The 26,375-nt window shown below is 37.9% G+C and overlaps 1 protein-coding gene across 15 annotated transcripts in view; it reads left to right on the forward strand.

The window, feature by feature from the left end:
• LOC106073466 (centriolin-like) overlaps positions 1 to 26,375 on the forward strand; it is a 276,342-nt gene that overhangs the window by 17,552 nt on the left and 232,415 nt on the right. For all 15 annotated transcript variants that reach the window (XM_056040843.1, XM_056040842.1, XM_056040844.1 and 12 more), the window contains exons 4-9: positions 404 to 534; positions 946 to 1,218; positions 1,326 to 1,512; positions 16,623 to 16,708; positions 20,114 to 20,221; positions 24,823 to 24,954. In XM_056040843.1, coding sequence (XP_055896818.1) covers positions 404 to 534; positions 946 to 1,218; positions 1,326 to 1,512; positions 16,623 to 16,708; positions 20,114 to 20,221; positions 24,823 to 24,954 — 917 coding nt within the window. The remainder of the gene's footprint in view (positions 1 to 403; positions 535 to 945; positions 1,219 to 1,325; positions 1,513 to 16,622; positions 16,709 to 20,113; positions 20,222 to 24,822; positions 24,955 to 26,375) is intronic.

A 26,375-nucleotide genomic window follows, 5' to 3' on the forward strand; every position in this document is an offset into this window, starting at 1 on the left:
ATATTTTTCTCTTGATGCTCATCTTTTGTACTAATGTGCTAATCCATCAATGGAGCCAGAGTCATCAATGAAGTCTGTGACCTATCATTAAGACTTACCTCCCCTGAAGTCTTTTATTAAAAAGTTTTTTTTTTTTAAAAATTAAAACTTCTTGAATAATTAATTTAAAAAAACAAAACAAAACTGTACACTTTCAGAAGATAAAAAGTAGCTGTAACACCAGATTAAAATATCCTGATATCAGATTTTCAATATCTATTCTAGTTTTTTTTTTGATCTAGTGAGACAAACAGACAGACAGAAAGACCACACAAAAATAATAGAGACTTTTCCCTATTAGGGGGCTGCTAAAAAGGAGAAAAAGCAACATTCTGCTTTGTTAAACTATTTTAATTTTATTTAGATCCTCTTCAGCAAGCAGGTGTTAGATACATTACTGAAGATCTAATCAGGAAGATTTCTAAGGAATCCAACTTGGATCTTGTTACATCCCTCAACTTAACATTATCTAAAGAGGGAGGAAAGAAAATCAAGGCAAGCTAAGAATTTTTTTTTAGTTATTATATGCTTCAGTATTACACATTTTTGACACAAAATCCTCTTTTATTAAACTATCATACATTTGTAACAACATATCACTATTATAGTTAATACTATAGAAACAATATTATGTTACATTATCCATAGAAGTAATATCCTCACCTAAATAGCTCAGTATTTAACAATATGGATGGCTGCCTGGTCGTGAGGTTTGCGCGCTGGACTGTCGTTCGGATTCATCGATGGTCGAGGGTTCAAATCCTGCCCGCTCCCATCCCTCGTCGTCCTGCGGGAGGTTTGGACTAGGAAGTAAACTATCTTCAACTCTGAAGGAACATCCGAAACATGTAAAACATTTTACAAAACAAACAATAATTTCTAAGTGACTTAAATTTTCTTTTTCAGTACATAGAAAATTTGGATCGACTGAGAAAGCTACAGACATTGAACTTAAGTTACAACATCATAGAGAAGATGGAAAATCTGGATAAACTTTTACGTCTTCAAGATCTAAATCTTTCAAATAATATGATCACAAAAATTGAAGGGATAGAAAATATGTCTTCTCTTCAGATATTAAATTTGAATGATAACCTGATAGAACACATTCCACAGTGGTTTTGTAAAAAACTGAAGGCCCTCAGAACTTTTAAAATAGCAAGGAATAAAATCAAATCGGTATGTTTTTTAGTTGTGAGTCTTTTATTTCAAAAGGTAGATGAATAGTAGCAAAGTTGTATGATTTTTATGTTGTGAAAAAAAATGATCTTGTCTTTACTTTAAAGCTTTCAGAAATTGCTAAATTGAAGCCATTGCCTGATTTAATACAACTAGATGTCACTGGCAATCATCTAATCTCACTGCCATATTATAGATTGTACATAATATTTCACCTGCGTACTGTTGAAACTCTTGATAGCCAGCATGTTCATGATAAAGAAAGGAAACAAGCTCAGGAAAGATTTTCCAACGGTAAGAAAGTTGATAAGTATTTACTTTAACTAATACTTTAAAAAAAAAAGTAGGTCAAATTTATTAAAAAATATGTGTAAAGTAACAAGAAATCAAAGAGTATAAACAAAGTCTTAATAAAAAAAAAACCTGAGTTGACACCATACTCCAGTTATGTGAAAAAGTTGATGCAAAAAATAAAAGTAGTTATTGAAAAGATCTATAATTTTATCCTAGCTATTACTAGATGACTCATATAAAATATATACTACTTAACATCTAAAATTTGTCATTATTCATATATATATATATATATATATATATACATACACACACACACATATATATATATATATATATATATATATATCATTCATTCATTGGTCCCTTCAGTTGTAGAACGACTATGGTTCATCTCGAACACTTTTTCATGTGGCTGTGGAGTGGCACTCCCGTCCACATATATTGCAGGTCAAGGTAGCTATATGCATTTATACATAGAGTCAGGGTTAACTGGGCGCTAGGGTTACATATTGGAAAAAAATCACCCCTCCCCAGTCAAAAGTTCTGGGTCCACTAGTGCCTTTTTGTAACTTTGTTTTGTTACAGAACTATAATTCAAAGCTCTGAAAAAAAAAATCGGAAGAGGATAGATACATTAGATAGGCCTAAACCAATTAGATTCTGCTCAAAATTGATTGTATTTTTAGGATTCAATTATAAATTGGTTGTTATATCCCTATATTATATACATCAGAAAATCCCAGATTGAGTAAAGGTTGGGAAAAGGCAACTAGGAAAAAAATATTTGGGTTCAGAACTCTTCTCTTATACTTAAAAATAATTGTTCATGAATTCAAAATTTTCAAAAACAAGGTATTTCTTTTAATAATTATGACAAATTCATGCGCAATTACATATTTGACTATTCTGTTCTATATATACATATAATAATATAATAATAATAAGGCCTCTCATAACTTTCTGAGGGACATTTGCCATCGATTCCTCCGATACGTGCCATTTATCACCAAATAGCAGGCTGTAGTGTTCTGTCCAGCGATTTAGTACGTCTGCCTTGCTAGTTAATAGGGTGGAACCATCGGAGGATCTTAGCGGCGCTGTAGTTTGATAAGTTGGGCCATAGGCACATCGTAGCGACTCATAGAAAGAGCGTGTGTCACCAGTGTCAGTATGTCTCTGCATGTTTACAGAAAGCTCAAGCCAACAATTATTTTTTAGTTCCCTGACCTATGCAGAGTGTGACAAGAAGCTTTATAAAGGGTTCTGGCTGCGTTGTCATTAGGGTTCGCAAGAACAGAGCGATTGTATTTGTGCTTATTCTTTAACAGTTCTTGAATTGTTGTATTGTTCTCATCAAACTAGTCTCTATTGGGTTTACTGCAGTATCCCACGACTTTGGCTGTCACTTCCTGAAGTATCATTTTTAGCTGGCTCCAGTTACTCACTGGATCATCGTCCTGGGGCTTTCAAAGATCAGCCTCGAGTAGTACACTGAAGCGCTCTCGTACGTCAGCGAGCCTATCAATATTTAGCACCTTTGCCCTAGGCAGGCCATCTTTTTTTACCATCTTGATGGTGATATTCAGCTTCGTCCGGACAAGACGATGGTCCGTGTAACAGTTATCACTCGGCATTACTCTAGTATGCACCACATCCATGTCATCACACTGTCTCACTATAATGTAATCCAACAGGTGCCAGTGCTTTGAGCCTGGGTGCATCCATGTGGTCTTGAAACGGCTTTTTTGTTGAAAAAAATTGTTGGTTATCGCAAGCTTTGCTTCATAGCAGAGTTCCAACAGGAGCCTGCCGTTATCGTTGCAGTTGCCAATGCCATGTCTACCTAGGACACCTGGCCAAGCGCTGTAGTCGTTTCCCACTCGAGCGTTGAAATCTCCCATGATAATAATATTGTCAGTAGTGTCCACCTTGCACAGGACTCTCCTCAGGTCATCGTAGAATCTTTCTTTGGTTTCAGGCTCTTCCTGCAGCGTGGGAGCGTAAGCACTGATAATAGTGACGTATCTGGAGCCATCTAACGGTAGTCTGAGCGACATCAGTCGGTCTGAGTGACCACAGGGATATCTAGTAGTTTCTTAGCAAGAGATTGTTTTACCATAAAGGCCACCCCCGATTGCCTGTGCTCCTCAGGGCCTAATCCGGACCAGTATAGGGTGTAGCCAGCCCCTCTTTCAGTTAGCGACCCCTGGATCGCCAAGCGTACCTCACTGAGAGCAGCTATGTCTACATCTAGCCGAGCCAACTCTAATGCAACCAGTGCAGACCACCGTTGAGGGCATTCACTTTTGTTGCTGTCCTGCAGTGTGGGACATTCCAGCAGGCGACTTTGAGATGTATCCTTTTATCGACTCGTTTGGGACTAGTCATTAGTGGGTTAATTACTGCATTGCCTCCAGCCTGCGCAGAGTATTTTTAAAGTGATAATTGTCTTGCGCAGACCAATACCACTTTTTAAACTAAATGCATTTAACAGTAGTACAGAAGTCTGAGACGGCTGTGAACAACAGATAGCCATAGGTGTTATATAAGAGTTTCCGTCTCCAAGACTGGCTGACTGTTTTCAAGGGAAGTTGATAATCGTCTGGCCAGGGCCAGTAGTGCTTTTAGACGCCTCCAGGAGTGAGTTGGCGGAATAAATCGCTCCTCCAGCCTACAAAAATCAGTGAATACCAAGCAATGGTACTCTCAATATCTGAGACATGGGTAATATACAGAAATAAACCAAGACATCAAGAACTTTCACCAAACACGTTTACGCTCCATCATAGAAATACTACAAACAGCGATGATATTGCGATTGTCAGTATGGACAATATAGAGGGACTTCTTATGGTCCGACTGTTACGCTGGAGATAGCATTATCCCATATTGGGAACGAACGTTTGCAAAAGGCAGACCTTTTTGTGAGCTGAAAGGTGGTAGACGTAACAGAGATGTCCCACAGAAACACTTCTAAGACCAGCTTAGGCACCAAATTGCTTTAGCTGACATAGAAGAGGATATCTGACTGCAGGTGGCTTCATAACGAGATAGCTGGGGATATTTTTTATAAAGGCCGCGGGATACACAAAAGAAAATCTACTGCCACGGACAGACGTAGATGGCAAAAAAAAAAAGAATCTAAATCGACCACCGGCATATAATGGTTATCTTTACTTTGGATGTGGCTGTTATGATAATTATATGCTGTATCGGTTGTCTTTCTTATGTTTACATGTGCTTGTATCTCGCCCGTAAGAATGTATTCACGAAGAGATGTGTGTTGTGTAGTCATTCAGTGTATTAAAGCCATACTAAGCGGACATGGTTTTCGACTCTGTTATCATTATGTCCATAACAATTTAATAACAATTTAATACACTGAATCAAAACTGTGAAATTTCGAAATGGATAGGATATTTTGACCAAAGAAGTTTGACATGGAGCCCACAGCACCCCAAGCAGCAGAGCATTGGCAGCACTAGTATGAAACTTTAAAAAAAACTTTGTATCAGTAGTATCTTTAGATAATCTTGATAGTAGGAAACTACTGATAAACTATATCTCTCCTGTTGTATACCAAATGATAATTGATAAAGAGACATTCGATGAAGCCATCCAGACTCTAAACGGCATCTACATACAACCAAAGAATGAGGTGTTTGCTAGGCTAGGTGTTTGCAAACAAGAGCAAGGTCAAACGATAGACGCCTACATGCAGAAATTAAGAATTGTATCCAAAGATTGCAACTTCAGAGCGGTGACTGCTGAACAACACAGAGAAGAGGCTATTAGAGATTCGTTTATCAATGGACTTGTGTCCAACAAAATTCGAAAACGTCTACTTGAAAAGACTGTTTTGAGTTTAAAGGACGCCTTCGAGGAGGCTCGCTTACTAGAACATGCTTATCAGCACTCATTACAATATGAATCATCACAGCCGGAAACTAATTGCGCGGCAACTTCTCTCACCAGTTCTTTGGCTACACCCTCGCCAAATGTAACGATTCCTCAGAGTGCAAGCAATTCACACGCACTTGAAGTAAATGCGTTAGCTAGCAAGTGTTACTTATGCGCGCGGCAGGATTAAACACCCCCGCTCTCAATGCCCTGAAAGGGAAGCGACATGCAATCAGTGCTTCAAAAAGGGTCATTTTCAAAGAGTATGCAAATCGAAATCTTCAACGTAGATGTGCAGCCTTTGAGTTTAAACAAATCTACGATACCCATTTTCATCAACAACGTGCAACTGAAAGCCCTAGTATACACTGGGAGCTGTGAAAGCTATATTTCGACGCACATTGCTAAGAAGCACAAATAGCAGACATGTTCCTCAGGCAACAGAATCTTTATGGCTTCCACCCATCTATCTCGAATCACTCAAGTACACATCTACACTAACATACGACTCAAAAATGAATGATACTCTACTAGACAACTTGTGCTCCGACGTCATTCTTGGACTTGACTTTATAAGTTTGCACCAAAATCTGTCAGAAACCATCGTTGTGCCTGAGTACTCTCTAGCCAGCGAGGGTAGAGGCTCCTAGCCCAGGGGTGGGCAACCTTTTTGTATCGAGGGTCGCATTAACAAAATTTTGGGAATGGGGGGCCGCATATATGTATATATATGGGTGTGTGTGTGTGTGTATACTTACAACTTAGAAAATTACGCTAGTTAACTGTATAATGTCTTTTAATTCATATTTATACTGTATCATACATTCACTTTTCCTTTTTTTCACATTCCAAATTGAGGAATTACTAGAGTTAGCAATTTATGAAACCAATTTAACATTTTTTTTTATTTGCTATTGTCTTTTCATATTACATTTCACCACAAATGTACAGTTGTACTTAATGTGAGGAATTTAACTATTTACACTCGTGCGTAATGTTCCTGAATTGTGGAACTAGCTTTCTAGTTGTTATACTTGTGACTGCTGTCAAATTATAATCATTCACCATCGACCTGTGATTACACTTGTTTATTTTCCACAAGAAAAATACTTGTTCACATATGTATGTGTACCAAAATAATATTAAAACTTAGCTGCAAAGTTTTTTTAAAGTGTGGAAATACAGCTTCTGGCACCCATTAAGCTACCGTGGAAGTTCTGACTTGAACTTCTCTTACAGGTTATAATTTGCATGGCGTTATGTTCTCTGGAGCTGAATCAGCTTCTGCACTAAATGGTGAGCTGATGGTATTGAAAACTGGTTCTTGACGTCTTAAAATTTGCCTTCATAAATTTAATAATTAAGGAATCCAAATAAGTTTGGTAATATTAGCCATTTCACTAGAAATATTTTCACCTTTCAACAAAGGAAAATGACAAAACCTATTTTCCCCTGCTGGCCTGGAGAAATTGGAAAGCCTTGTTTGAAAAATTTAACATGCATTACATAAGCAAGCAGCCCATTGCAATAGCTACCATGAAAAACATAAAATGTCTTCCTCTCTTCATTAGAAATATTAGTTTGAAAGTCACAGTCAATATCCTTCTAAGAATATGGACATTTCTACTTTGAGAATTTATATTCTTCTCATTACCTTGCCTATGCTAAGCCATCGGATGCATCGGAATATTTAGTTTATATATCTACAAGTACTTTTCTATACTGCCTGTGGTTATGACCGTAAGTCTAATGTTTTTGTTAACGTTTTTTCTTTGGCATAATATAATGAGAATTCATGTAGCTTTGTGCAAACTTTTCTGTTTAGAGTTTATGGTTGGGATATTCTTTAAAAAAAAAGTTTTTCTCAGTCAAAGATCGAGCTCCATCAGTTGTTATACTTGCCATCTTGTTCCAATCATACCCAACATTCAACACAGTTCTTCAAAGCATTGAAGAAATACTGGCCTGAGATTGTGTCTTTGACTTTATATAATGAGAGAGTTTCGATAATTTGTAGGGAAATTTAGAATTATTTTTAATAGATTAGCATTTTTATATGTATATACTGTGGGTACACATGATTTCTGTAGGTATTCGCGGGCCGCATAAAACACTTCAGCAAGCCGCATGTGGCCCGCGGGCCGTAATTTGCCCACCCCTGTCCTAGCCTATTTAGTAATCTGTCACCAAACTGTGGCTACAAAGTCTCGCATATACTCAATTCCAAATAGAAAGTTTATAGAGAAGGAAATTCAACAACTGATGAAGGATGAAATTATTGAAACATCTAAGTCTCCCTGGCGTGCACAAGTCCTAGTCACAATTACACTGAGAACTGACAGAACGAAAAAGCAACTCTTCGGATTGATAGTCTTTACGTTCATTTTCGTAATTACAACAATATTCCCAAAATGACTTCGGGTATATATCCTTCCTTAACAAATTATTCATCCGAGCGAGGCTTGGTCACCTGATATTATATATAAATATATATACATTTATACATACATATTTATATATAAATTTTTATTATTATTATTTTTTTATTAATAAATTACTTTGTGACAAAGTAAAATGGCGCATTTTTTCTTAATAGACTTAAATCATTGCAATCAATTTTCCAAAGAAACGTTTCCGTGGGGCACCTCTGTCACGCCGAACAATATGTTCGTCCCCCATACGGGATACGTGCCCTGCTCAGCCTGATTGTCGGACTATAAGAAGTTCATACCGGCTTTTGTCATCCATCCATCCATCCCAGTGGTGCTACAGCCTGCTTTTACAGATCCCTCCATTCAGATCTCTCCTGTGCCTTCCGTCTCCACGCCCTAACTCCAAGCTTTTTACCGAGGTTTATAGTTAAATACTGTCCCGTACCAAAACAAAGGAAATGGTCATAACACAGCTTCTCCACGCCTTACTTGCTCACACTGAACATGATATCTAGCTAGCGGTCAACGAGTTCGCGTACGCAGCAGCCTCTTTTGATTTAACTTCAACGTTTGAAAACAATGCGTCATTTGATGCCATGCATCCTAGATGTGTGAAAAGGTCTACCACGTTAAGGGGATGTCCATTTACGGGGATCTTTTGGGCTGAGTTTTATTGGGTGATTTCTGGAATATGACTTCTGTTTTTTTTTTTTTTGAGTTTTATAGATAAAACCAAAAAAAGTGGCAGCGTATGCGAATTCATTGACTGCTCCGACTTTTTTTTTGTCCAAAAATGGTTTGATGAAACCTTCTTTAGAATAGACCTACTAACGCGTTTTTTAAGTCTGCCATTTCATTTTATTAAAAGTAAAAAAAAAGTCCATGTTTTAACCTAGAGATATTGCATCACTCAAAGTTTCGTTCTAAAGACTTAATGAATATACTGATTGCAATATTAATGCCCGAACATAACCATTTGAGAAGTTACAGTGCAAAGACTTTTTTCCAAGCCAATAATAGCCCAACACTTGGCTGCCTGGTCATGCGGTTTGCGCGCTGGGCTGAAGTTCGGACTTATCGATGGTCCCGGGTTAAAACCCTGCCCGCTCCCATCCCCCGTCGTCCTGCGTGAGATTTGGACTAGGAAGTAAAATATCTTCAACTCTGAAGGAACATGGAAAACATTTTACAACATTAACTTTTAGGCAAAATATGCAATGTAAACGACTCGACGTGAGCTGCGATTTTCTAGACTGTATCTTATCTTATGAAATACAGACGTTACTTCAAAAAAAGAAGATGATTACGTCCTACGCGTGTTCTGTATGGGGACTTTCAATTCTTATTGCCATGTAGATTGACATTTAGAACTAAAAGAACACGAAAGCACCTTTTGGATTGGGAGTCTTTACAAAAATGTTTCCAAAATAAGTAAATATATTTCCTCAAATTATTTGACCGAGCGAGGCTCGGTCACCTGGCACTACTAGTAAATCTAGTAATGAAAGATGACAAAGGTCTAGCCCTAGCTAGAATCAACTACTAGCTTTTAAAAAAAAAAAGTATTTTATTAGACTTAGACTTGACTAGATAGGACTATATAGTCTCCAGATCTAGATACAATCTACGTTGTTTACACAATCATCAGAGAGAAGGAAAACACTATAGCTTCCGGCGGCCATATATATATTTGTTTACATGGGAACATCACAAATACATAGGACAACGTCTGCCTTGATACAGTCTCTTCCTAGTCTAGTCTCTAATAGTGCGCACCTTCTGTACTAGCTTGAATGGCGGTGTGCATGGCAAGGTTATAACATTGCCCCTTTCATAGCACTTTTCGTCCCTAAAAGAAACCGTGCATTGGGGGTTAGACAGTGCAGGTGGAGGTCGATCGATGGGAGCCACAGACGGCAGGGAGCCTGTTGCCCACGAAGCCATCTACAGTTCCCTGCGGCCGTCGCTTTCTATTCCTCCAGTCTGCACTTGAGACGATATCGTGGTCGCTGCTTCGACCTCATGACGATTGTCTCTGATGCCAGCCAGCTAACACAGGGGGAGTTAGTGAAGATCGGGGTTGCCAGACACTTAACACAAATGGAGGTTGTGGCGATTCCTGTAGTTCCAAGGGCCGTTGTTCTAAGGCGCCAAGTCAGCGGATCTTTTCCATGGACGTCTCGTGGCACAGTTGTAGGCCCACAGGTAGCCATGGTTTCAAACACAGTCATTCTCAGTCTCATCTGTAAAATATGCCCATGAAGCACCCTTATAATGTTCCATAAGCCACTTCATCAGTTTGCGATGGAATCCCCCATCGTTCAAGTCACTCTCACTGATGTAGGCAGAAGTACAAATGTCTGTTAAGTTCACAGCTTTTTGCTGGGTTTATTGGCATGGGTACTGTCCCGCAGGGTTCCGCATATACAGTTCTTGTCAATCGCCTGGATGCAGTTGCCAAGCTTCAAGCTCTCTCTTATGCCTCACCGTGGAACATATCCTAATTTATTGCCTCAGATACCAGGATGTCAAGGAGAAATTGTTTAGAGCACACAACTTAAAAACACTATTCGACAATGTCGACCCTGGGAAGGTACTGGGCTTTGTCCGGGAGGTGGGATTGTCTACGAAGATCTGATTTATGAACTGTGAACATATAATATTTACATAAGATTTTTACCAAATTATTAAATTTTTACTACCTTTACTATTTTAACTGTGAATAGACCTTGTTTTTAATGATTTAACTGTATAGAATTTAGCCCTTGTTATGTAAGGGGGGAGTGATCGTTAAAGGATTACGGGCACGACATGGGCTAAATTGTGCCTAAACTCAAAACTCAAACTGTTTCCTACATAGCTCACGCTCTATAACAAGAATTACCAAATGTTTCAAGCTATCTTGAGAATTGTTGACCTCTAGTAATTCTTGATTAGTTTGAGGCACGAGAAGCTTCTTTCACCAGAATACACAGTTACGACTAATGCATAATGCCGTTTTAATTTATCGCGCGTAGGATTGGCGTTTTCCATATTGAATGACATCCCAAAATGACAATTTTTGTCTACATATTCCGTATATTTTTGTATCTTTTGCAATTTCGGGAGATTTCTTGGAGCTCCTGGTAAATCGACAGGAAGGCGCGGGAAATCTGTTTTAAGTTATATAATGGTTTAATTTAATAATTTAATTTAATAATTTATACACCTTGAATTAGCGCGGGTCCTATGAAAGTGCGGGGCCCACTGCGGTCGCATAGGTTGCAGTGGCCTAGTCCGGCCCTGCACTAGAGCGGCGTATGCTACGCCGCCAGTCGACTATTTATTTAAATTCCAAAAGTACACTTCAAAACACGCAAAGATACTTCCATACTTGTCAGATTTACACAACGTTTAAGAAAAGACAACTGCTGATTTTTGTCATGGAAAAGAATGTACATAACGAGAGGAAGGAGTGGTTTATATTCTTCTCTTGTGTTTGCTTGGTAGAGAGAAGAAGTCGCTTTAAGCCTACAATCCAAATTGACAGTCCTGAACTTTGATATCTAAGTGATGGTGTTACACAAAGATGAACAGGAAATAACAAAATTAATGATTGAATTGGTCAGTCACTGCCTGAGATGTAAAACATTTGGTGTTGTAAGAAATGTGATCGCCATCTTAGCTAATCCTGACACACCTAAGTTTGCACATGTTGGGTCAAGAGACGCACTGGTCTGATCAAAGCCGCAGATGAACAAAATTTCTGAGTATACTATAACACACATCATCATATACCTAACACTTCAAAGGAGTCACCACATTTCAAAAACATTTTTTTTAGAGAATGAGATAAAATGTTAAAGTACTGTCTTTCTCTGCAAATATTTCATATCTTTAGATCTATTAATATAGAAGAAGATGGATGTCAGGTGGGTTTGCTGCTTACTTGACTAGGGTTGGATTTACTTGCATTGAGTTCCCGGGTTTCCCCCACCTGAACATTGTAAACCTGAACAAAAGTACTAGTCTATAAAACTGTGACTTGCTAAACATCAAATACATGTCAACCAACTGAACAGTTAATAACAATTGTTCAACACGAACAATAGTTAATAATAACGATAAGTTAATAATAACGATAAGTGAACTTACATTAGTTAACAACAAGAGCGTAAGTTTAACAATTTAATGAACAATTGAAATGTTATGATATGAATGATGAAATCTCAATGGTATTCACAAAAGCAAGTACACATAATCAAAATATTTACAATAGATATAGCACACCTAAAGCTCAGTGCCATAATTCAATCACGAAGCGAAGCTCACAACCCAATGCCATGGATGCACGGGCCATACCAAACCAAACCACTTTTAATCAGGCATGACTACGACCGAGTCCCAAGCCTGCGTCCCTAAACAAGAAAAATACGCATTCCTTGAGACCGCCATTTACAATATTATATTAATAACGATTTCAAAACTACAGATAAACAGGTGCCTTTAAGGTCCACAGCAGCAAGCTGAGATCTTCGCAGCAATCGTTGTCACGTTTCTCGTCTTGAAAGTCACATCCGCAACAGTCACAGACGGCGCTCCAATCCCCAGCGCTTCTATCACCACTGTTTGTGCAGCCATAGTCCTGACCAGGTAACTGCTCCGTTTGCAGTGAACTGCGACGGGTAATGTGGGATAAAGCGATCCTGGTATTTGAGTAGGTGCCTATCCGAGGATAAGTTACTACAAAACAGTACTCTAAGTCCCTCTCTACCTGAGGCCCAGATGGCCCGCTCTTAGTCAACCGGCTGGTCACGCTGAGCTACCAGCATAGGTCATGGACTGGAGGGCAGTGGCTGTATCGGAGTATAGCACCTGTGTAGCCCTGGCGGGCTTATTCTGGACATTCGAATGGCTCGTTTCCTTGTTGGACTCGATGGGGTGGTGTGGAGTACAGGTGTCGAACAAGCACAAATGTCTACAGTTGTGTTTAAATAAAATTCAAAATTGGGCTAATGAAAATGGCTTTACATTTTCAGACTCCAAAACTGTTAGCATACATTTTTTTTGTAATCTAAGGGGAATCCATCCAGATCCTTATTTATTTTTAGACAAAAAGAAGATCCCTGTTGTTAAAACTACTAAATTTTTAGGCCTTCAAAATTTAAGTTTCTCCCCCATATTATAGAACTAAAGAAGAAATGCCACAATACGGCAATACGGACTGGGGAGCTGACAGAGATACCTTGCTGCTGCTAAAGCGGAGTCTCATTCGCTCCAAGTTAGACTATGGAATCGTAATATATGGTGCAGTTAGGAAATCATACCTAAAAATATTGGATCCCATACAAAATGCCCTGCGGCTCTGTCTTGGTACATTTCGAACATCACCAATTCCAAGTCTCCACGTGGAGGCTAGAGAACTCCCTATGGACATCAGAATGAAAAAGCTTCCAATGCAGTATATAGTCATGTTAAAATCCAACCCCACGAACCCTGCTTTCGACTCCAAATTTAACCCAACATATGTAGAACTATACAATCGAAGACCTAACGTCATACAGCCGTTGGGCCTTCGAATGAGAGTATCCATTAAAAATAGAAATCCCTTGGCTGATGAATAAAACTAAATTAAATTTATCTTTTCTTAATTTTTAAAAAAGAAATATACACTACAAGTCCACTTTAGGGAACTGCAGGAGAGCTACAAGATTATGGCATCATTTACACTGAAGGATCCAAGAAAGGTCGCGTGTGCCCGCTCTTTTAAGAACAAAACTATCTCCCGTATACTCCCTGATGGATGCTAGATCTTTACGCCGAGTTACATGCAATCTCACTTGACTTTATGGCTGTAAAAGCATCAGACAGGAAAAAATTCCTAATATGCTCTGACTGCAAATCAGCATTGCAAGCTTTGGGGTGGATGAAGACTGACATTCCATTGGAACAGAAAAGCCTAGGAATGTCACCTTCATCTGGATCCCCTTCCATGTAAGCATAGAGGGAAACGAAACGGCAGAAAGAGAAACAAAGAGGGCCCTAAATCAAACAGTGCCAGGAACCCAAATTCCCTGCTCGGACCTGAGACAGAGTATAGCCTCTGCCACCAACTGAGAGTGGCAGGATCGGTGGGAGGTTTAAATCCACAAGCTAAGACGGGTTGTGGTGGATGTCAGGCGGCGGTCAACATCTAAATGTCCAACTTAGGATTGGCCACACCCATGGGCGCCCGTAGGGAGGTGCAAGGTCGTGCACCTGCACCCCCCTGGATTCTTAGTAGCCGAAATCTAGTATATTTTTTGCACCTTCAAATCCATTAACTTCTTGTAATTAGCAAATGTAGTGCTTCCCATGAAGTAGAGTTGTAAAGATAAGCTATTGTATTAGACTAATAACAATAATAATAATAATCTTTTTTATCGATAAGGAAATTATCTTACAATTTGTGCATTACACCACACAAAACTAGCCTAGGACCTCTCCATTGCTGGGGAAAAGCCTTGAGTGGTAAATTTAGGAGAGTTGGGCTGCCCACGTATCAACAATCGCCTCTTTTCCATACTGACTGTGACAGGTTAGCGAAAGTGACGTGTGTTTGGCTGGTTTAATGACTAGGGGATGATTATTTTTGAAAAATATCACACACCAACCTGTCAGCATATAAATCGGGAGCAGACACGCAACGAGACAAGCAATGAAAGAGAGATACAAAGTTAAAATATGAAGAATATTTATTTACATAAATATTTACATAGAAGAATAAAAAGGGGGAGGGTTCGCATCTATCTCTAGTCGATACTATATTTAATCATCACTCTTGCACTTAATAAGAGAGTATGTCACTTTGTCTTCTGAACTTAGCTGGTTGTCCTGTTAATGTTGCAGCTGGCTGTGTCCTGGCTTGAGGTTCTGCAGCTGGAGGTGGCGCTCTAGCGGGTAGAGGGACGCCGGTGATACAGTTCTTGTGGAGTCTCAATCCAAAGTTCTGATATCTGTAGTGGGCACAGTAGGGCGGGTGGCCGGCTACCGTGGGCACACGTGTACTGCGGGCAGAGCTGATATGCCGTGGGCAGTATAGTTAGCAGGATAAGTCCAGTGAGTTGCGGAGGGTTTGGCGTAGCTATGACGTCTCGCACAGACTCTGGGTCTATAGGGACGTCGTACCTAATAAGTTGACAGGTGGGCTGTTGAATAGGCAGGCAAGTAGAGCCGACTAGATCCAAAGGGTTGGGGTCAGGTTGATTGAGAGTTGCCGGAGAGAACTGTCTTCCTGCCTAAGGGGCAGACCGGATTTTCTGTTAGGGTTCCTAAATCGATGCAAGAGCTGGAACTTAAAGAAGACTCTCAGTTCCTCGCACGATAAGCGTTCATCGCCAGCTTGTCCATCGCGATGAGAAGCAATTCTTCAGTAAAGTTTTTTATGTTGTCTGTTCTAAAATATTTCCCTCTAATATCCTGATATCTGGGACCTTTTCGATAGCCATAGTCTACGTTTGCATTTTCTTTTAACCGTAGGGAGGCACGGACCGCATAGATAAACTTAACAACGTGTACAGTAAATGGTTTGTTCGCTTGTTTTTTGTTTTTTTTTATATTTCATGAAACAAGCATTTACACTGTTCTTAATATCACATACGGCAAGAAAAAATAAAGGGGGGGGATGCACTAGTATTTTTCTTTAATAATCTGCGTAACTAGAAAGTAATTTTTAAAATGTTCAAACTACGACTAAAGCCATGGGCCGCAACTTCCACCCCTCCCCCTTGCAAAAAAATATGCGGGCGCCCCTAGCCAAACCTACATCGCACACTCCTTTGTACTAAAGAGAGAAGAGCCCACACCCACACTGATTGAGTATTTTGACTCTTATTTCACCGTGGAACATATCCTGCTTGATTGTCCCAGATATCAGGATATTAGAGGGAAATATTTTAGAACAGACAACATAAAAACACTAATTGCGAAAATATTGTGCTTTATCCGGGAGGTCGGGTTTATTACTAAAATATAAGTTTAGATCTGACAAAGTACTTATAAATATACACATATTTATTAAAGGTTTTTTTTTAGATTATTAAAATTTTGACTATTTGAGTTGTGAGTCGATCTTATTTTTAATACCTCAGTTGTGTAACTCTTAGCACTTGAACCTATTTAGGGGATAAGCCAAAAGAAAAGTCTAAGATTGTATATATGACGAACTTATTTATTGTGTGTGGGAGGGAGGGCATGGGTTGGGGGGGGGGGGGCTAGAATGTATTCAAAAAAGCAAAGTTTTATAACCTTAGATAAAATAGGCATTGTCTGCACCAACACTTTAGTTAACACTTTCTTACAGATGTTACACTTTAGTGTTTAGCTATCATTCACAATCATTCACACACACACACACAAAAAGAAACGAAAATGTCTTAGGTTTATACTATGGACTTGAATAAGCTTTTTTTTTTAACAAATTATTTTCATCTATTTATCTTGAAATGTCTACATTTAAAAATATTCTAATTCACATGGCCTGTATAATGAATGATGGAATCATGTAATTTGTCCCGTAGAGTCAATGACTTATTGATATGATGTATCTTGAATATGTTTTTATGTCTACTATCTCTCTGTGTGTGTAAGATTTAACTGATATAGATAACTAGAATTAATTGAAAGATTTTCTAACTTGCAAATGCATACATTTTTCTCATATATATAAAATTCTTTAAAAACATTCATCACAGAAAAGTATTATTTTGTAATAGATTTACTAATTATAAATACTTTTTCTTTGTTATCATTCGGCAGATGAAGTAATACTATTAGAGAAAAAACTGGAAGAAGAAGAATTCAAATATAGACAACTGCAAGATTCACACAGCAAATCGTTGCAAGTCAGCCTTTTTTTTTAAGCAGAATTAATAATATATTTAAAATAAAAATTAATTGTTCATAAACAAGAAAAACATTTTTAAAATGTATTTTAAAAAACAACACACAATACCTCTATTATTAAACTTCCATTATAATAAAATAATTGAAAAGGAATAATTGTTTTTTAGGTTCAATTCGTGTATCGAACCCGTGGCACCGTTAGCTGCTAAAAAATATGCATATTCGGTCAGCGATAAAGGTATATATTATAATATACTTATATATTTGCGCGATTGGTATGTTCATTATATTGACATCTAGATCTAACACTAGACCTAAAGTTCTGATTTTGAAATCTTAAGATGTAGTCTAGATCTACTTCTAGATCTAGATTTTAGAATCTAGATGTGTATAAACTTCAATAAAATTGAAGCTACTTTAAATTCACTCATTTACCACATTTACGGTAATACGGCTGACTATGCCATGTTGGCTCTAGACCTAGATATAGTCTCCAGTCAAATTTACATTTATTTACTTTTTACTTTGAAAAATTATAACGGTCAAACTAGAGTTTTCCCCGAGTGGCCAAAGAGCTAGTAATTCTTTTATCAGCGATATACATCAACTGTTAGAGCTGTTTTTGAGCTCAGCTGTCCGCCCACCCACCCAGGTCCCATGAAGGAGTGACTTGAATAGAGGTATTGTAAACAAAATAATTAAATATACTTTTTATTTTATAACTTCAATTGTTTAAAACCTGTCACTAATTCTCTCATTTGGCGAGGCGCCAAAATAAAGAAATAATTTAGCTCTGTACCTAACTACAAGTAAGCACTTAACTCATTTGAAACAATCAGCAGTCAATTCAATTCTCGTCAATATTTTCTCTAGTTATTCATACCAATACGTTTTGATAAATTAGTACAAGATAATACTTCGATTTGTTTTCTTTTAAAAAAACCCATTGAATCTTATAGGTATGTAAAAAAATTGTGACAGATCTGTATGTGTGTAAACAAATTATTTTCTTTAGAATTTTGATTTGGGGTAAATATGGTCAAAAACAACAACAAAAAGTAACACTTTATATAAACATTTGTGAGAGGTCAATGGTATTGCAGGCCATTGCATTGAAAGATAAACATTTGTTCAGGTAAATTGATCAATAAGATGTGAGTCATTTATCAGATTGTGCTATAATAAATTTACTATTTAATAATGTTACAAAGATAGTTTGTGTGGAAACACAAACTCAAAATTGTCCACCGAAGTGGTCCGCTCAGGCAGGTACAAAAGGCAGGTTTCAATATTTCCAGAAAGAATATTAGAAACTATGAACTACAAACTATCAACAACTACAACCCTATCTCCGTCAGAAACTATGAACTACAAACTATCAACAACTACAACCCTATCTCCGTCAGAAACTAAGAACTACAAACTATTAGCAACTACAACCCCATCTCCGTCAGAAACTATGAACTACAAACTGTCAACAACTAGAACCCTATCTCCGTCAGAAACTAAGAACTACAAACTATCAGCAACTACAACCCCATCTCCGTCAGAAACTATGAACTACAAACTATCAACAAACTATCAACAACTACAACCCTATCTTTATCAGAAACTATGAACTACAAACTATCAACAACTACAACCCTATCTCTGTCAGAAACTATGAACTACAAACTATCAACAAATACAACCTTATCTCCGTCAGAAACTATGAACAACAAACTATTAACAACTAAAACCTTATCTCTGTCGATACAAAAAGAAGAGATGTGCGCATGTCGATAGTAGTGCCAATACTGTTGTATTGTTAGATCGACTAACGACTTGATATCATAGGATACAAAGATTTATTAATGTTATTATTATTACATTGGTAATATTCATAATTATTCAGTGAATAGATAGTTATGGAGATTTAGTTTAATGTGAACCTGGCCTAACTGATGTTATTTAATGATTATCTTATTAATTTAATTGTTTTGTAAATGGCCAATGTCTCATTCAGTCTCAAGATTTCTGAATTTGTGAACATGCACTATTTACATTAGATTTTTACCAAATATTTAAATTTTTACTACCTTTACTATTTTAACTGTGAATAGACCTTAATTTTAATTATATTACTGTATAGAATCTGGCCCTTGTTGTTTAGAGAGAGAGAGTAGTCCTTAAGGGACTGCAGGCACGACATGGCCTAAATTGTGCCGATGTGCCTCAAATCAACAAATCAAATCAAATCAAAACTTATCCCTTTGGTTAAAGTTTGATCATTTTAACTGTGAAGTGTACTGCACGTGTATTATATGAAGCAATAAACTGGACGGACGAAAAGAACAAAAGTAACAGTTGAATCATAACTTTAAAAGATTTAAATATCATGATACTAGTCGACCTACGGCGTAGCATACGCCGCTATTTAGCAGGGCCGGCCCAAGGCCACTGCTATCTATGCGACCACAGTGGGCCCCGCTCTTTCATAGGACCCGCGCTAATTCTAGGTGTAAATATTTAAATTAAACCATTTTATAACTTATAACAGATTTTCCGCGGCCTCACGATTTACCAGGAGCTCCTGGAAATCTCCCGAAATTGCAAAATATCCGGAAATAATTACAATCTTTTGATACAGATCTCCTGAAATATATAGACAAAAATTGTCATTTTGGGGTGTCATTCAATATGGAAAACGCCAATCCTACGAGTGATAAAAAAACGACCATATGCAATACTCGTAATTGTGGAATTTGGTGAAAGAAGCTTCTGTTGAGGTCAACAATTCTCGTAGATAGATTGAAACATTTGGTAATTCTTGGTAATTCTTCTTATTGAGCGTGATCTATGTAGGAAATATAATTTTTATGATATACTGTATGACTTCGCTACACGCAAGGCTCGTAAAGTAACTGTACGTAGTAAGGATTGAATAATGAATTTATTTTCTAATACAAACTCTTAATTTTCACTTAGGGCCTATTATCCGTATCCCTACCCAAACTGGCCCCGCGAAATCCGTTTCGCATAAGGCCCCACTATGGCTAAGTTCGGCCCTTTATTTAGTGACGGGTGAATACAGAGTAGATTGCTTCCTTGAGTGATCTTTCCTTTACGTCTTTATGGTCCTTATATATAAACTGTTGAGCCGTGAAGAGAATTATATATATATATATATATATATATATATATATATATATATATATATATATATATATATATATATATATATATATATACATGTATTGTATTTTCAAGATCTTTTCTAGTTTATGTGATCTAAACGGGACGGACGGACAGACCACACAAAACTAATGGCGGCTATTCCCCTTTCTCGGGCCGCTAAAAATGTGACAACAAAATAAAAATAATATTAAATAAAAGCTGATATTTAAAACTACATCTGCATTCAGGAAAAGTCTTTGCAAGAAACATCGCAGCATCAGTTGGAATCCAAAGAAAGAAATTTGCGAGACAAATTAAAACAATTAGAAGAAGAACTTGCTGCTAAGGATGAACTTGTAAGCTATTTGTTGTTTTGTTTTTAAATGTACACAACAATCTTGGATGTTGCTGATTTTGTTTGTAGTTGGATGTGCATTCGTACATATGCTTTTTAAAACATTATCCTCATTGTGAAATGAGTGTTAAGTAAGTTCTTCACTTGAGGTTGTAGCCTACTCACGATTTTTACTTATCCTTTAAAGTTAAACGATGAAGTTATTGCCATAGAGCATTTAGTATATTAAAAAAATTATTAATAAATACTCAAAAGATAGCATTGTTAAGCTTATTATTTTTAAAAGAAATAGCACTCCCCTACATTTAAAAAATGACTTTAAAAATGTTTAGTCCTCAAGCGTAATATTAGTAATTTGAATTCTAATATCAGTTTCTTGTATTTTACTGGTTGACTTTAGCGTTGATTTGTCGATGTGTAGATAATTATTCACTTGCGGGTGTGTGGAGTGGAGCTTGGACTGTTATCAACTTCCATACATAAGTTTACGACAAAACAACAAAAACCGATTTGAGCAGACATGTAGTTTAATAAACATATAGAATCAGGAATAGTAAATAATATCCAGCCATGTGTCGCTGGCCATACAAATAGTTATCACAGAATATATCCATGTATGAACACAATCTCTAAAATATATAATATATAAGTCCCAAATGAAAAAAAAAATCTCTTTACGTCCGCACTCTGGCAGAGCTGGAATAATTAAGTTAATAAACGAATAATATCTGTTGTACGAGTCCACTCTCAACTGAGCTAAAGTAGTAACTGCCTATATTACATTTCATTTCCTCTCTCTAAAATCAGAGGTTTCCCGTACGGGTTCTGGACACGGTTTTAGTGACCATCTGTCACTGCCATAATGAAGTTGTGATATTTCTGCACTCTGAAGTCATTACTACATAAAATAATCCCAGCTTTATACAAATAGGTTGTAGAAAAATGGAAATCTTTTAGCATGCTATTTGTTTGTGTTGTAGACTTGCAATGTCAGGGGTTGATCAACGTTGAATTACAGTTGAAATGATATTATCATGGGACTAATGCAAGAAAAATGCAGTGTTGAACCTGGACCTATAAGCTGGAGGATTTTGTGTAAGCTTGAATGCCCTCCAATGTGCCTATTCATTCTCGATAAAACTTTATTAGGGACAAAAAGGCCAAATGAAATACAGTAGTGACCGATATGATCACTAGAGAAGCACATCAAGCTTGTGTGCTTGTTTCAACTCTGTTTAATTTTTTTTGTCGTAATAGCATTACGTCAAGGGCCGGTCAGACGACAGTGTGGTAAACCTTCGACGCCTACTTTCCCGTACTGAAACAAAAGAGATGATCGTCACAGAGCTTCTCTATACCCATGATTGTAACCTACTTGCTCACACTGAACATGAGCTCGACATTAGCGAATTAGCCTTCGCTGCCCATTCTTTTGGTTTGACAATAAACTGTAAATTAGAAGTCATGTTTCAGAAGTCTCCCGATGAAATCTACTCAGCCCCACATATCACAATAAATGGCCACCCTCTCATCGGGGTAGATCACTGTAGATATCTGGGAAGCATGGTATCCAATGGCTTACAAGAGAACTTTATAACCGTCTTAAGTGGCGTAGATAGGTTCAGTGCAGCTGCTCATAGTGATGCCCTCCAAACAAACAAACAAAAAAGTTGTTTCTATTTTCCAAAATAATGTGTAAAAAAGTAAAGCTCCCTTTTCAGACGTTGCTCTCTCTAGGGAGATGATGTACAGGTCACATGTTTCTGTTGCGCACTGTTCACGATGGTGTCCTGTGCCCAACACAACCACAAAACACCTTTACTTTTTTCCCCTACTAATATGAGGTACTTTTCTTTTGCCCAACTAATGTCAGGGACCTATTTAGAGGTGGGTAGATTTAAAGGCACCCTAAAGATCCGGACATTAAAAATCCCAGTTTTCAAAAAAATTTGAATCCAGCCTCCGTAATAAAGATAAACTACTAAATAAACAAACTCAGTTCCCTCGAAAGGTGTGACCTCTAGAGAGTGTCAATACGCTGACATGAAACCTACGTCCATCGCATTTAACTTGTTGTCACCTGCCTATAAAAAAACTCAATGTGATGGACTAAACAAATAAAAGGGGTGGGAGTTGTTCATCTCTACCTTTGGAGATATACCCGCACAGCTAGACAGACGTCTGGTCAGCATGACGTAGTCAAGAAATGTAGCATTTTAACATGTTAACTAACCTACTCAAAGGTCAAGACAAATTGAAAAAAGTGTCAGCCATTGCTGCTCTGTATGTAAAGCGCATTTATGATGTAAAGTTTCATTTCTATTTATATTAAGTTATTAACACGCCTTGTCTTTATAATAAACGATGTTAGGTGCATATTCTTAATGGCTCTATTTTTGAGCACTTTATTTTGTTTTAATATAAACATTAATACATTCTACAACAGACCCTAATGGAACGAGGTCCACTTTATGCATATTAAATAGGTGTATTTTTTACTATCCGGTTTACTATCCGGTAGTGATATCCGACCGGAGCCGAATAGTACCGGATAGTAAAAAATGCCGGATATTCGGCAGAAGCCGGAGCCGGAGCGACTATCCGGTGCACCCCTAATTGCATCATTTTTCTACTTTGTTGGTCTTGACCTTTGAGTGGGTCGGTTAACATGTTATATTCATTAACTATGTCACGCTGACCTGAAATGTGTCTAGCTGTGCGGGTATATCTCCAGAGGTAGAGATGAAAAACTCCAACCCCTTTTTTATTGTTTGGTCCATCACATTGACTTCATTGACCATAAGTCAAATACGATGGACATTGTGTCCGCATATTGACACTTCTAGAGGTCACACGAGGGAACTGAGTTTGTTTATAATTAGTTTACATTGTAGTAAATTTTTATCAAGGGGCTGGACTTCAAGTCACACCTTTAAACGGCTAACCGGGTAAGGTTTATTTACTTGAAGAAACATTTCAAATAAGGAGCTGGTCTAAAAGCCACACCTCTACACGGGTACCCAGTTTGCTAGCTTGGAGATAAATCGCTATTAGGAGGCTGGGCAGTAGAAAACTCACTACACTAGTTACCATTTGTTAAACGAACCGCGAGATTTCATAGACCAGTAAACCAGTAACTAATTTTGATGTAGATAATAGTACAAAGCTCACATTTGTATATAATAGCGCAGGGATGGCCCAGCTATTTATTGCAGTGATGAGGTTACTGCCAGAAAGCTTAGTGTTGAGAATTTTATTTTATTTACTCTTTGCTTTTAATTTTTTATAGTTTATCGTGGCATTCTGGTTTATTCCAAGATATTTATAAAGGGAGGCAGAGTTTAGTTGATGCCTTCAAATGCAATGTTAGTGTTGGATGCCTTGCCTTTTTCTATGCGTATGATAATGTGTCACACATTTTGGACATTTAGTGTCAACCCTAAAACCCTTTGTACTGCCATGAAGCAATTTAGGGAGTGGGTTAATTGCTAGGCAAAACCAGACCTGGTATATACCCCCTCTTATGTGCACAGAACCTAGTTTATCAGGATTAAGGTATAGACTTATCTTCCAATTATCCATACAGACTTTCAGTTGTTTTATTCTTCGGTTGATTCTATGAATTTCGAGGGTTTTCAATAGCCAATCATGCGGAACTGAATCGAAAGCTTTTTTTGTAGTCGATGTAGCACATGTGTAAATTTATTTTTCTTCTATTAGCTTCACCGTTTGACTTCTTACATGGTCACATCGCTAACTTCACTAACTGACTCGCTAACTTCACCACTAGACATCTTACATGGTCACATCGCTAAATTCACTAACTGACTCGCTAACTTCACCACTAGACTTTTTACATGCTCACATCGCTAACTTCACTAACTGACTCGCTAACTTCACCACTAGACTTCTTACATGCTCACATCGCTAACTTCACCACTAGACTCACATACTACATACTCACATCGCTATCTTCACTAACTGACTCGCTAACTTCACCACTAGACTTCTTACATGGTCACATCGCTAACTTCAGTATCTGACTCGCTTACTTCATTACTAGACTTCTGAAATGGTCACATCGCTAACTTCACCACTAGACATCTTACATGGTCACATCGCTAACTTCACCACTAGACTTCTTACATGGTTACATCGCTAACTTCACTAACTGACTCACTAACTTCACCACTAGACTTCATACATTGTCACATCGCTTATTTCACCACTTAACTTCTTACATGGTCACATCGCTATTTTCACAACTAGACGTCTTACATGGTCACATCGCTATTTTCACAACTAGACTTCTTACATGGTCACATCACTAATTTCACCAACTGACTCGCTAACTTCACCACTAGACTTTTCACATTTCTAACTTTACTGGCGCCCAAATTGATCTATCAAGCATTTCCAGGAAGCAGCTCTGTTATGCTTGCGCTCTGCCCATTTGAGTTGACCAACACTAAACAGTCCCTCTACTCCTCTACACTATACATATTGGCATTTCAAAACATTTCAGTTTATTTATGATAGATAAAATTCAATTCAGTTTCTTGACTTTGAATTTTAAAAATATTTTTACTTCTTTTATTTTAGCTAAAAAGGAAAACTTCTGATTTGAATAAAGCCAGTCAAAAGCATTATCAACTTGAACAAGAATTAGCTTTCTATAAAATTGACTCCAAATTTGATACTCTCAAAGAAGCTCCAAACCTACATCTAGAAAGTGTAAGTAGTGTTTATAGTGAAGAACATTTATTATTCAAATAATTTATAGCGTGGGAGTAGCCAGGATTTTTTTGAGAGGGGTGGGGTGAATAGGGGATTTTTTCTCCCCTCCCTGCCAAAATATATATATATATATATATATGTATATATATATACCTTCATTTTTCAGAAGGAGTTTATTGTACCCTAGAATAGGTTCTTCCTGGAATTAGTAGAAAAATTTTAGACTTCTCTCCCTTGCCAGCAAGGGGGGTCTGGGGAGCGCCCCGAGCTCCTCCAGTGGGGTTTGAGGCAGAGCCCCGTCGCCAAGCACTATTTCCGGTATTGAAAGCCGACAAAATATATATTCTGAGGTATCTACAGTGCATTATCGTGGTATTAAAAACTTTTATTTTAAAAACCTAATGTGCTATTCTTACTTACTTACTATGGACTTGAAGATGACTTAAGTCCAATCCTCGCTTTAAAAAGCCGGCCGTATGCGTGACATGGGTGAGTTAGGTCAGTTGCAGATAGGCCTGCTTCTTCTCTCAGCTTTTTGTTGGTTCGTCGCTCTTTCGCTTTGGCCAATCTTCTTGCATCAAATCTTGAGACTCCAAGTCTCACAGCTTTACGCCATGATGAGCGATCGAGAGCTAGTGCTTCCCAGCCGGGAATGTCGATATCCCATTCCTTGAAGGAGTTCTTGAGAGTGTCTTTGTAGCGCTTGTATTGGCCTCCTTGAGAACGCTTTCCTGCACACAACTCCCTGTACGGAAGTCGCTTGGGAAGGCGATTGTCTGGCATGCGGACTACATGTCCCGCCCATCGAAGTTGGGACCTTTTTACTGTCGCATTGATACTGTGCATATTCGACAGCTTTAAGATTTCTGTGTCTTGTATGTGGTCGGACCAACGTACTTTATGGATACTCCTTAGACAGCGTAGTTGGAAGGAGTTTAGCTTGTTGGTGTGGCAGGAGTATAGGGTCCAGGACTCTGATGCATATAGGAGTGACGGTAGAACTACAGCACTGTAGACTTTCAGTTTTGTGGATATGCTGAGTCCTCTCCGTTGCCACACTTGTTCTTGAAGTCTGCCAAAAGCAGCACTGGCACAAGCAACACGGAAGTCAACCTTATCATCTAGATTGGCATTTGCTGATATGGTGCTTCCCAGATAGACATGCGTTTTGACATTTGCTAATTACTGGCCATCTTTGAAAATGTCTGGTTCTATGATTTATTTGGAGGAGGTTGGTGCAGCACTTCTGTCTTTTTTTACATTTATGGTGAGGCCGAAATTTTTGCAGGCATTAGCGAAGAGGGACAGGCTCTTTGGAAGGTCTTATTGCTTGCGGCATTTAGGGCATAGTCATCTGCGAATAGCAGGTCTCTGATGCAGTCGTAGTTTACCTTGGTCCTTGCCTTGAGTCTCTGAGC

The sequence above is a fragment of the Biomphalaria glabrata genome, chromosome 9 (assembly GCF_947242115.1).
Source record: "Biomphalaria glabrata chromosome 9, xgBioGlab47.1, whole genome shotgun sequence".
Taxonomy (NCBI): Eukaryota; Metazoa; Mollusca; class Gastropoda; family Planorbidae; genus Biomphalaria; species Biomphalaria glabrata.